The 13,610-nt window shown below is 36.7% G+C and overlaps 2 protein-coding genes across 2 annotated transcripts; one reads left to right on the top strand and one right to left on the bottom strand.

Annotated features, from left to right (window-relative positions):
- Positions 1–469: 469 nt before the first annotated feature.
- Positions 470–2,117, top strand: LOC141814143 (anthocyanin 5-aromatic acyltransferase-like). Its single transcript, XM_074702103.1, is given in 2 exon segments — positions 470–1,834; positions 1,837–2,117. Coding segments are annotated over 2 exon segments (1,335 nt in total). The 5' UTR covers positions 470–522; the 3' UTR covers positions 1,860–2,117.
- Positions 2,118–4,688: 2,571 nt separating this feature from the next.
- On the bottom strand, positions 4,689–9,826 carry LOC141815549 (uncharacterized). Its single transcript, XM_074703497.1, has 10 exons — positions 9,799–9,826; positions 8,837–8,981; positions 8,028–8,223; positions 7,473–7,513; positions 6,597–6,687; positions 5,876–6,493; positions 5,711–5,772; positions 5,275–5,556; positions 5,141–5,197; positions 4,689–4,983 (listed from the first exon to the last, which is right to left on the bottom strand). The coding sequence occupies exons 2-10, from the start codon at positions 8,945–8,947 to the stop codon at positions 4,846–4,848; spliced, it is 1,596 nt and encodes a 531-aa protein (XP_074559598.1). The 5' UTR covers positions 8,948–8,981; positions 9,799–9,826; the 3' UTR covers positions 4,689–4,845.
- Between the last annotated feature and the right edge of the window lie 3,784 nt (positions 9,827–13,610).

The raw sequence follows: 13,610 nt of genomic DNA, 5'->3' as shown, positions 1-13,610 counted from the left end.
TAGAGAGATAGTTGTTGAAAGTGTATATTTAAATTATAAAAATAATTTTTATATTTAATTAATTTTTATATTCAAACGACATAAATATTTTTAAATTTAATATTTTGAACGTGATTTATTTTGGAAATTGATGCATGAAAAATTAATATTGAAAGGAGGGATAAGAAAAGCACGATCATCGTAATCAACGAGTCATCACTTTTAAAATACAGTGTTTGAGATTTTTTTTCTAAAAAAATAATAAATAAATTGGTCACGTAGAAGGGTATTACCGATCGATCACGATTATTTGTGAGGAAAATCGGAAAATTACAGTTGGTCACGACTATTGTCTAGCTTCATCAAGATTCGAATCCTTATCCTCTTCTGTAACTCTACTACATAACCAACTCAGTTATATTTCGGAGGGCTAAATTTTTTTTTCAAATCTACATGGGCCTTATGTTAAATCGCCGTAAATGATAGATAACCAGACCATACCGTCCGCACACGCCCACGTCCAACCCCAAGGCGACGCTACCCATGGCCAAACCACAGCTCCGAGTTCTCGAGCAATCCGGCGTCGCTCCGCCGCCGGGATCGGTCGGCGAAACCACTCTCCCCCTCACGTTCTTCGATGCCATGTGGTTGCGCGGAGGATCCGTGGAACGAGTCTTCTTCTACCGCCTCCCCCACTCCACCTCCCACTTCGTCACCTCCATCCTCCCCGACCTCAAGTCCTCCCTCTCCCTCGTTCTCCGCCACTTCTACCCCCTCGCCGGAAATATCCGCCGGTCCCCTAGAGAACCCGACGGCAACCAATACGAGATCCACTACGCCGAGGGAGACGGTGTCGTTCTCACCGTCGCGGAGTCCGACGACGACTTTGACCAACTCTCCGGCAGCCATGCACGCGATCTCAACAGGATCCTTCCTTTGCTTCCGCAGCTCCGTCACAGAGGCGCCGGCGAAGGATTCACCGCTATGGCCCTACAGGTGACCATCTTCCCCGGCAGAGGCGTGGCCATCGGCGTCTCGATTCACCACGCCGCCTGCGGCGGCTCCAGCTCCACCCAATTCATGTTGTCGTGGGCTTCCACGTATTCTCTGTCGGAGGACGTGGTGGTCGGAGGGCCTCCGGTCATTGACCGGAGCTTGGTCTCCGATCCCCGGGGCCTGTACTCAATTTTCTACGGGAATTACGACGAGAGCGACAAGTGGATGGATTACCCTGTTCAATCGGACACCGTCCTCGCCACCTTCACGCTAAAAAAGGATCAAATCCAACGCCTGAAGGAATTAGTTTCCATCTCGCGTTGCTCCACGATCGTGGTGACCTACGCTTATATTTGGTCCTGCCTCACCAAATCACTAGAAATCCACAAAGGCGGCTTCGGCGATGGCGACAGAGTGGCCCACTTACTGTTCGCCGCCGACTGCAAGGCGAGGCTGCGTCCGCCGCTGCCGGAGACGTACTTCGGGAACTGCCTCGCCCCCTGTTTCGTGGACCTGAAGGCCAGCGAGCTCGTCGGAGAAGAAGGGATGCTGGTGGCGGCGAGAGCAATCGCCGAGGCCATAAAAGTATTCGTGGAAGATCCTCTGCGAGAAGCAGAGACATGGCTGGCGAGGGTCGGTTCTATAGCAAACAAGCAACCCCTCACCGTCGCTGGGTCGCCCAAGTTTCCTGTCTACGGCGTGGACTTCGGGTGGGGGCGGCCAGAGAAGGTGGAGATAACTTCGATCGCGAGGACGGGAGCCGTATCGGTGGCGGAGAGCAGGGAGGAGGAAGGCGGAGTGGAGATCGGGGTCGTACTGCTGAAGCCTGAGATGGAGCAGTTTGAGGCGCAATTCAACAGCGGCCTCAACAGCTTGAATTCTAAGATTCCAAACAGCGATATAGTTTAATCTGCAGATCAAAAAAAAAAAAAAACTGCGGTATGAACTTGTTCATCTTTCTTTACTGTTTTAATCGAAATATATAGCATAATAATTAGACTCGATGAGTCTGAAAGGTACCACATCATCGATTGTTATGCTATTCTTCAACTTGTTCTCTAGTGCCTTAATAAATATGCCATGTACTAAGTGTAATAATTAGATTCGATGAGTCTGAAAGGTACCACATCATCAATTCTGATGCTATTCTTCTCTTCACTTGTTCTCTGTGCCATAATAAATTTGTTATTTTTTTCTTCTATGAAATCTGTCATTCCAACAGTCCCTCTAGCCGAATTAGGCTTCCTTAGGCCGATAAGCTTCCTCAGCACAGTCAATCCAACGATCATATATTCTCTCCGATCTGTCAGTCGGTCATTTGTTCGACGGTAAATCGAGAAACTACAATTAGTCACGATAGAAAAGGATATTGTTTGTGCTCGACTTTATCAAGATTTAAACTTTTATCTCTTTTGGTTTCTTCATCATAATCAACTCAGTTATACTTACTTCTAAGGTCTTACATCTTACGCTATTTTTCTACTTGTTCTAGTGCCTTAATAAATATGCCATGTACTAAGTGGCACTCTACTGAAAGAAACACAGCCACCAAACCTTGGCAAAATTTTCCAGCGCGCACCTAACTTTCAGCTATTCTCATATTGCTCCCTCTAACTTGAAAGTTTAGAGACCATTTTTTGTTTTTTTGGCAAAAATGTTAAAAAAAAAAATTCATATATTGAGAAAAAAATATATCAAAAGAAGATTCATCTGTAAAATATTATAATGGTGAAGTAAAGGATATCCTTTTTGATTTTTACAAAAATTATTTTCTTTTTTAAATTAGTTGGGACCTCCACCAAAGAATTTTTTTTTAAAAAAAGCATTCGACTTCTTAAATAATTGAATAAATCAATTAATAAACTTGTCTGTTTGTCGGTGGTGCGGTCGCACATGGACCACTCCATTTACAGGGAAAAAACGATCACAAATTTTAAAAAAAAAATTGATTGACATGGATTTATTACATTGACAAAATGGATATTTGATTTGACAGCCGGGAATCATAATTTTCAGTGCAATGCATAAAAGTAAATATAATGTAGCATGAATTTATAAATTCAACAAATATAGTCACTTGCTTTAATTCCAACTTATACTCTGTAATAATACGTGATGTCAGAGATGGACTGATTATGTTAAGCTCTTGAGGAAGAAGATTGAATTTGGTATTGGAGTTTGTAAGGTAGGACTAAGAAGCGGAGTCAGAGTTTTATAATATTTTGAAAATTAGAGTTCCGAATTATAAGACATTCAGAAGTGAAGTTGGAGTAGAAGGCGCTCTAGAATTGAATTCAAAATTTGAAAGTGATCGAAAGTCAGAGATAGACAGGACTATGAGGTGTTCAGAAAACATGTTCAAACCCATGAGATGCTTAAGAAGCATGTCTAGATCCAAAAAGTGTTTGAAAAATAGCACAATATCAGGATAGTACTATGAAAAGAAAAGTATAGGTGTAGTTTGATTAGAGGCACTAAAAGCTATTGATAATGATCATTTTAGATGACATGAAAGTTATCATCAAATAGTGAGAGTTACAAAAGAAGAACTAATAGCTTCTTGTTAGCATACGGACGCATAATATTACTGGCGTAATAGTGATGGTGATCGATCCCACCATGAGCTTAATGTTTGTGTAGAATTTAATCATGATATAAAAGGCCGTTATCATCAATTTTTATAAAAGAAGAATAATAATCTAAAGACAGAGTATATTATGATCATTCTCATTTGTATACATCTTTTTCATTTCTACTACCATTCTGTTATTCTTTGTCCTCGTCTGTTAAACTCACACTCTCAAACTTAATCAAAGGGTCCTCATGACGAAATTAAACCGGCATACTCTCACTTCTTGTCAAAGGCAGGGAAATCATTTTATTATGATACGGCAAACAAAAAGAACATCTGGCCATCAGCATCTTTCAGATTTTTACCAAATCACTCTCCATATTAATTTAGCACAATGTATTTTACAGTATATTACATAACATTTCTAAGAAAACTCCAAACACTAAAATTTATTTTAAAAATAAGTAGCATTCGGCCAGACTCCAACTCCAAATCAGAGGGTTTAAGAGTCCACTACGTCTCCTGCATTACTCGTAAAAGATTGTCTCAAATAAATAAATTCGATGGAATCTGTCATCTTTCTAAAAAGTGACATATCGATCCGAAAAAAGGTAAGAAGATATACAATGGTAAAACATTTAAAGAAATAAATAAAAAAATTCAAATTCAAATGTCAATTGAAATCTTGATTATATTTCAAATTTATCCGATAAATAAATTTTTAAAAAAAAATCATCAAATTTGAAAATTAATTAGGCTAAACCCAAACATATACATTAAAAGAAAAACAAAGTCCACAAACAATTCCTCAAGTAGGTCCCTGTTCCTCAGAGATATATTAAACAAAGGAAGGCAGAGGCAGCACGGTTGTCGCAGGGCGAGCCTGCCAGTTCGGACATCTGTAAGATAAATTATTAATAATAAATATTAAATATCTTAAACATTTATTGATCGACTAAAATAATAATTTGTTGTTTTACCTATTCAATAGAAGACGTGATCGGGATAGGGAAAGGGACAACCACTAAGTATTTTTATTACATGATTAGGGAACCAATGCAGCAAACTCGAATTTTTCATCTTTTCAAATGCTTTTCATTAACTACTGATGAACAACAACACTAAGTGTAGTTTTGCTGTTTTACCTCTTGTATCTACACCTGCAGCAGCGTCTGTACAAGTTGGTAAACGTACTCCGTGCAGAGTAAATGCAATCTTTCAAGTCATAAAAGAAAATAATGCATTTTTCGCCTTAGCCAGAAACAGTATTAGTTTCAAATCCCACAAGAAAAGTACCATCATCTAGAGCTCCTGAGTTTGGCAGCAGAACGAGACTCAGAGATCCTGGACTTGGCCGGAATCACTGATAATTCCCTTACGCGTTGCAAGAGGCACTCCGGCACCGTCAGTGACACTTGTTTCTTGCATCCCCCAACCTACAATTAGGCACCGAAACCGATTTTGCTTCAACAAAAATACATCAGAAAGTGATGCATCATGTTCTACAAGTATACATCATGAAACCAATACATAGTCTCAAAGCACTAGTAAGCATGGTTGACACAAAGTCCATGCGCAATCCATAACTCTAACCTGCTTCCTGTTATGTAGCCCAGCATTGCTGGCTTTCACCAGATTTCTCCATTTATCCTGTAAAGATACGCAAACCAACATAAATTTAGGAGTCGAATTTGACTAAGAATGCTGAAATGAGAAGCATCAAAGACCTTGAGATCAATAGAATTGCGGAAAGCAAATGCTGGAAATGAATGCTTCTTGATTTCGATCCATCTGCCAACTCCACAATGAGAAACACCTTCAATAAGCTTCATCACCTCTGCGAGTGTCCAAACCTTATTGTGCCTCTTCCTTCTAAACCCGCATTTTAAATTTCTAATTTTCATGTTCCAGTTTTCTGATGCATCATCTCGCGATTCAGACTCATATGTGGCTTTAGATTCAGCTGCAGAAGTTGAGAATTTGTCCTCGTTTATCATGGTCTCTTTTACCTGAATGGAACTTTGTTTTCAAGAACTTCAATTGCAACCAAAATATAAAAGTAAATGTTCTTTTCCTATAACATTTTTTCTTTTTCTTAAAATCAACTAAAAATTTAACAGAAGAAAACTAAGCAAAGAAATTTGCACATCTCAGTGGTTTTACCTCATCAAGTTTTGGACGAATTCTAGGAGTACGTAGACTTCTCGGTTTCTTTGGAATTGCACCTGTGGTACGCAAGTTGAAGAACAAGAAAAGAAACAATTTCAGTATAGATGGGCTTCTCTTATGTACTGAACAACCTAGCCATCATACCATGAATAAGATTACCTCTGGTTTCTCCGTAGCATCTGGATTTAAAGTTTGAAGCTTGTTCAGTATATCTTGTAGTCTTGCGCAATTTCTTGTTTGATATACCTGCATTTTCTTTATTTTCCCAAATCAAAAGCTCAACATCGTGATTCTGTGCTTCAGAAAGACTTTCCACACCATTCCCAAGAGAATGTTTGATCTGTTTAGCAACCTGGATACCGTTAGACATACTTCTGCACTGACTAGACACTCCAAAATGATTTTCTGGAATCCAAACCATTTCATCAATATAATTGTTTGGAGTAGAGAAAAATTTGAAGGGACTGGAAAATTTATCAATTTCAGTAAGGTTGCCAGATCCACAATATGGATGATGCCCGAGAACCTGCTCATAATACATTTCTATGTCCTGCCCAAAATTGCTACTGAAGTCATCTGGAAATTGTTTGGTGGTTGCATTGTTAATGAAAATTGTGTCTCTGTCAGGTGTAGTTTCAGCAATAGAATCAAGAGCATTGGGCAAGTCAGAAATCTCATTAAGATCAGTAAATTTCTCACTGCTTCTAGCTTGCAACTCATATCTGACGCTTCTAATACATGATGTACTCGGAGAGGCAGAATTCATCTGAAAACATTCTACACAGCCATAATATTAATAAACAGAGATAACTAGGGAAAGGTTGCAGGCATCAGTTGAAGCAAGAATCATTTGGACATCACTATACTGAAAGAAAGGTACCCGAAAGAAAATCAGGGGTGGTGCTTCTGCAGAAATTGTTTAGGAAGCCAAAGGATTCATCAGTCACTCCTTCGAACAACCTATCAGCGAACTGCCAAAATATGATAAACCAAGAAAAATGGGAATAAGCTTCTCACCGAAATAACAGATTAAATAAAAGGTTAAAAAAAGAAAACCTAGAGGAACATCAATAATTGAAACAAATAAACTTAAATATTGAAGTAGTGAATTATGCATCAATCTCCAACAGTTACTAGCAAAAGAACCACCATGGCATACGAAGTCTATATTCTAAGTATTAAGGTATTGTCAAACTATATAAATAAATTACTGGTAAAGACAAAGATACTAATGACTATTACAAAGATTACTAGGGCAAACAGATAAAAAAAAAACAGTCTGTTTTAGTATCTTTCAATTCTCAAATGTGAGAAAATGAAGCCAATTGGAAAATGCCTTGATGAGACAAAGCAGAAAAATTAAAACATTCTAGGAATTGAAAAAAAAAAAAAGAATTTTGATGGCATCATAAAAAATATAGGACCTAGAATTTACACACACACCAAAAAAAAAATAATGCTGAATTTGACAACCTGAAAGAAGCAAATACCAAAACACATGGTTTATGTTACAGGGTGACATAGCAAGAAATCTTGAAGTCATAGAATCACAATCATAGTTCTTCTAAAAAGGCAGTTAAATAGAAGTATCACCATATTATGAAAAATTAACATGGCATTGTTACAACAGAACCTTCCCAAATTTATGACTAAATGTAAATAAAAGGAAGTTTAATTTCAACATCTTAAACTTTTGTTACTTCAGTCAATAAAAAAGGCAAGTAATTTGCCAACATCTTTATTTGAGACAACAAACCTGATACTTCTGCAGCAACAAAGCATCAGGATTAGAATTGCCTGTAGAAGAATCACAAATACAAATGCATCAAAATCTATGGAACAAAGATAAACGAATAAAATAAACAGAAAGGAATTAATTTGTGTCTTGTCACTAACAACTAACAAGTGCAGAAGGAACACTTGGGGTTGACGAATTGTATACATTCATGTGAAGAGTACTGACATAAAAACTGAGACAATGTAAAAGGAAAATTTAAGTTACTTTTATCCATGCAGCTCCTTCAAGCTGAAACAATAAAGAATGAAAAATAACAAGCTTCATTATGTCAAACTCCTCAGAAATAACTGTAAAATTTGAGATGCACGAAACAACTTAAAATTGACTAGCTTAGTGGCATTTAATAAAAAAGTTAGCAATTTGATTTTTTGTTTTAAAAACGTCATGATGTGTATTGTGTCACTTTTTAAGTCATAGTGTATCTTATCAGGTGTTTCAAGTTCCACAACATTCTTAAGAAATTCGAATGAACACAAAAAGAATATGCATTTAAGACAAGAAAGAAATGTATACCAAAATGTATTCTCTGATCCATGTAATCAGCAGCAAGTTTAAAATCTTCAATAGCTAAGCGATCTTCGTCATTCACAGAGTCCCTAAGCATGATATCCTCACTCAAATCTATTTCAGTTTGTGGATCCAAAAATAAATGCTCGGCCTTCATTTCATTGTTTTCAGAGGCAGGGTCAAAGTGGCTATTAACATGAACCTGAGGTAGATTTGAGAGGGAACATAAAAAAAACACAGATTATTGGTGTAATTCAAATTTCACAAATTGGAGATCCAATATAAGTAACAATGTAATCATGTCTCTTGGATTGTTCTCTCGATACAACATACACAAACAATAACTTCTAGGTAAGAATAATAATTGTTTGGAACACATCCATACAATGCCTTCAATTAGTATTTTTAAGTCAATGTAATCATAAATACAACATACAACAAACAATAACTTCTAGGTGAGAATAATAATTGTTTGGAACACATCCATACAATGCCTTCAATTAGTATTTTTCATAAGTGATGACAATTTTACAGTGGAAAAATCTAGTATGGTAGAAACAACTAGCATAGTCTTTGTTTGGTAATAATTTAACAATCGTAGTTAATGCCAAAAATCATAAACTGTAATTCATCAATATACTATTACTCATACAAATTCATATTAATGTGCCAAACTGCCAATGTACAAAACAAAAATACTCACAGAAAGTTATACTTGCTTTGACAAAATATAAAGATAAATATTAGAGATGAATTGAAGATTGAATTCAAGATTGCCAAAGTGAGATCAGTAGCAAGAACAGAAAGACACTTACTTGAATATGTTTACAAGTAAAATTGTTCTTTATCATGCTTGACTCTGCTTCAAAAGAACATTTCACTATGCTTTCCATGGGCCCATTAAGGTTAACTTCCACAAGTTCCATGAATTTTGATATAGGACGTGTGAGTGATGAAATGCTAAGAACAGTGAAATACAGGAAAAAGAAGTAAGACAATCCACTGCAAATACAGGTATAAATAGACTTGTTAAACTTATCTTAGTAGAACACTCAAAAACAAACTTCAAAAGGATCGGCAAGATTGGATAATTGTCATACAAATACAAAGCAAAATGCTCAATGGGCATGTACGCTGTACTAATTCAAAACAAATCAGAATCGAAATTTTCAAAAATGTTGATTAGCACACTCAAAGTACCAGTACGAGTAATTTTCAAATTGGAATTAGATGAAGAACAAAGTTATGAGCAGTGTATAGCTACTACACTCAAGACTTAAGTAGATATCAGCATGGTACAGACGTCAAATCTCCCGCAGTCAATTTTGCTACTGAAACATCAATATGATTTACCTAGGTTAGAACAAATAAACAACAATTATTAATAATAACTTTACTCATGTCAAGGGTTCATAACTCGAGCTACGAGACACAATACAAAAAGATCGACCATCCACTTGCAACTATAACTACCAAGATTATAATTTGTGAAGTGGCGGTAAGATTCAAGAACCCACATGACAAAAAAACTCACAAGACTCAGGAAAAACATATGATAAAAGAGTACTCATCCCAGTTTGCCAAGAAAAATGCAAGTTATCGAATCACCAGAGAGAGAGATAACTGGAATCAAAACTAAATCACAAGAAAAAGTAGCATGAAATGTTGTCAAAAAAAGTGTAACTGCGGAAGCATCATCATGCATCGGCAGCAAAACTGTCCAAGAACATATTTTGAGCTCGCAAACATGCAAGAGACAGAAGCAAATCAAACTCACCGCGATGCGCTCTCACGGGAGACCGATAGCCGCCGGAATCAAACGAAACAAAGGGAGGGAGAGGAGCCGGGGAAGGAGGCTGCCATGTTGTTGGAGTGCGTCGTTTAGGCGTGCCTTCGGTTACGGACTCGAGGCGGGGAGAAGAGGCGGATTGGAATTGTGGGTCTGGGGTCCGAAAGATGGAAGGACAAGCGAGTCGGATGCGTCACTCGTGAGTACGTGGACGGTCATGATGCGAGAGATGACGTACGATGGGAAGGGTAAAGGCGTAAAGCAGCGGTTGGTGTCCCGAGGTTCCTCTCATCTAATTGTTGGGTTCAGAAAGTTTTTTTTATTTGAATGCTAAAAAAATATTTTTTTAAAAAAAACATCTCATCCTATCTCACTTCTATTTATTTTATTATTTGAAATTATCTGTATTTTTATTATCATTATAATAATTATAAAATTCATAACAACGGCTTAATTATAACAATCAAATAACTATTACACGGTAATACTAATATTAATATTAATATTACGAAGAGCCTTCCTAACAAAAATTGATTCTATCGGCCTCCTCAACTCTTCAGTCCTATTCTGCATGATTGACCTCCTCAACTCCTCAGATCTACTTGGCTCTGTCGACCTACTCAACCCTTTAGCTCAGTTCTGACTGAGCCCTTCAATTAAGCCCTACTTGAGTCCTTGAATTTAGTCCTATATGAGTTCTTCAACTCAGCTCTACTAACCTCTTCAGCTCAATCACCGAATGTGGAAAAAGTAAGGTGATGAAATCCCACTCTCCTGAATGCGGGACAACATGGTTAACTACAGAGTATGGTAATGTGACATCTCTCATGATAGACATGGGGTGACATAGTCAACTAAATGAGGTGGCAGGACCTACAGAGCATAACATCCATCATGACAAACGTGAAATGACAGGGTTAACAAGTAGACATGGGATGATATAACCCTATACACGTACAGAACATCTCATTTGTCAGGACATGGAGCAAGTGGGCACCATCTCTCACCTAGGGGAATGTATAAAAGCAAGCTTATTTTTGTGGGCAAAGGTACACACAAGCCCTTGGCAAACCTTTCCTCCATTTCCCTACTATGCCTCTCTTTCTGCTTCCAGAACTTAACTTGAGCATCGGAGTGGTTGAGCCAAGGTTCACCTTGGCCTCCATTCTAGATCTCGATGAGTTTTGTGGGAATCTAGACAACCCCTTCTTCATCAGTCTATGGAGACTAGTCAACCTTAAAGACAACCTCACCTCAAATCTTAGACAAAAATCATCATCGATTATTCTCATTTTTAGGAGAGCAAATATATCTGCATGCATTATCAACATATATACTCATGGGGTATTTAATGAAATTGGATTTAAATTTCAAGCAACCATCATTTATATTATGCTACAAGAAAAATATATTTAGCTCACCTAAATGCAATTAACGATACGATTTAGTTATGAAATTAAATACAACTAAATTAGCGAAATTAAATTCCTACAATTAAATATAGCGATGGAAATTTAATTTCTAAGACTAAATTAGAGATGGAAGTAAAATTTCGTTGCTAATTTAACTATTGAATTTTAATTCCATGATTAATTTTATTATCGATTTTTCATATATATCTTAATATTTTTAAAAAATATATTTAATTACAATATCAATACTTCAGCAAAGGTGGAACCTATACCACCCCTGCGGCCCTATACGGTCAATCCCACAACCATCTGTGAGGAGGTAAATCGAGAAACTTATAGTTGGCCACGACAGAGAAGGACATTGCTCGGCTTCGCCAAGATTATTCGACCATTGTCCATTTCAACAACTCTGTTCCGTCGTAACCAACTCAACTTATGCCTCGGGGGCAAAGTTGAGTTGGTTACGACATCCAAATATCAATACAATCAATATCAACATAATTTCATCAATATCAATACTAATCAAAATAATATTACTAACGACATCCAAACAATATCAACACTAATCAAAATTTAATTATTACACATTCAAATGTACACATATTGATCAAGATGTTATGGGAAGTACTATACATTGATGTTTAACGACATAGTAGCTGTATGAAGAACCTTTTCTTTCTGAAGTTCTTGATGCATGTTGTGATTGGTACTCTCCTAACTTCTTCAATGACAAATCTTCCTTAGCTTGTCAACTACAGGTGTGTCAATTTGCTGTTCAATCTTCAAAGTTCCAGCAATTTATTCACGGATTTTCGACCTGAAGAGCCTCATAAATAACACTTAAGATCTTTGTCTCTGATGAGTGGAATACAAAGCAAAACATGGATGACTCTGGTTGGTTATTGGAAAAACCTGAACGAATTATAAAAAAAACTCAGAAAGCATTGTTACACATTTGTACCACACCCCATCAAACTTATAATATTTTTATGAAAAAGAAAGGAGTAAGTGCTCCTGCAATGACCCCCATGCAAATGACAGAGTATAAACTGCAAAGAGAAAGCAAATCAAGATTTAAAACAGTTCAAGAAAATAGATCCACATATATAAAGGATATTTCACCCATATATATAGTACAAGAGAAATAATTTTCCAAAATAATCAAGCACATCAGCAACCTGATCTGCTAACTGGTCACCTGAAATCACAGGATCGCATGAAGAAGTAGGAGCCGCACATAACTGTAGAATTCTTATGGAAAATGACTCAAACTGTTATGTCAATATTTATTTTTAGAGAAGAACAATCAAAATAATTTTGTTCTAGAGTTTGAACACTAGCATTGTCAGTAAAGGAGGATTGTCCTATATCCTCATGACCAACACAAAATTATGCAAAAAAAAAAAAAATCACAGACAAATATTTTAACCCTTTTTTGTTGATAAGTAGATCATCATCTGAAAATTAAATGATTCTATGAGTTCTTTGAATTCTCGTGAAGTGCGTACTACTTTCATTTGTGAAGGAAGAAAAAGTAGAAAACAAAAAATTTAAGAAAAAAAAGAGAAGATTAGGAAGCAAATAGAATTTTTTTTATTGAACTTTTTGTTGCTACAATTATATATCATCAAACTTAACACTTCATCCATATTTATATACTTTTGGATGATATAAAAATCAATAAGATATTAAAAATATTAAATGTATTAACTAATAAATTCATGAAAAAATATTTGAGATGAAATTAAATTTCATTTTTTATAAAAATAAAAGAAGCGTTTGAAATCAATTTGTAATTTGATTCATGAATTTTATTTAATCAACTATATATTCAAAAAAGGTAGTTTTAGTGGGAATTAAAAATTTTATCAAAAAAAGGAGTAGCAGTATTGCAGGCTTTCTTATTGGTTTCAGTGAGTCAGAAGTGACTTCTTTGATTGCCATTCTGAATCCCATCTGTGCCTTTCAACTCATCCCTCAAAACATTTTGCTAATGCCTAATTATTAATTAGATTAAGGAGAGGCTGCAATCTAATTACCATCATGATCTCATCTGCCCATAAATCACTGTCTTTGAGTTTGACCCACCAATCTCATCTACTACCTCCCAAGTGATTGGGGTCCGTTGCTAGCTATAAAGCTCTCTCAACCCTAGCCAACCAATTGCGAATGAGATCTCGAATATCCAAGTGCAAGCCACAGCCAGAAGCTTGTTTAACCCTGACGGCCATCTCGTCTTTCTTCCTTGTACAAGACTACAACTGGGAAGAGAATGGCAATGGCAAAGAGGGAGAAGAAGCTGCAGTGCCCAACTTTCACCTGCCGGTGCCGATTGTTAGTGAAAGAACAGAGGGCGAAGTTCTACATTCTTCGGAGATGTATCATGAT

The sequence above is a fragment of the Curcuma longa genome, chromosome 21 (genome assembly GCF_044706935.1).
Source record: "Curcuma longa cultivar G26 ecotype Majalengka, Jawa Barat chromosome 21, ITB_CL_G26_1.1, whole genome shotgun sequence".
In the NCBI taxonomy this organism is placed as follows: Eukaryota; Viridiplantae; Streptophyta; class Magnoliopsida; order Zingiberales; family Zingiberaceae; genus Curcuma; species Curcuma longa.
This window is presented reverse-complemented; position numbering and strand designations above follow the sequence as displayed.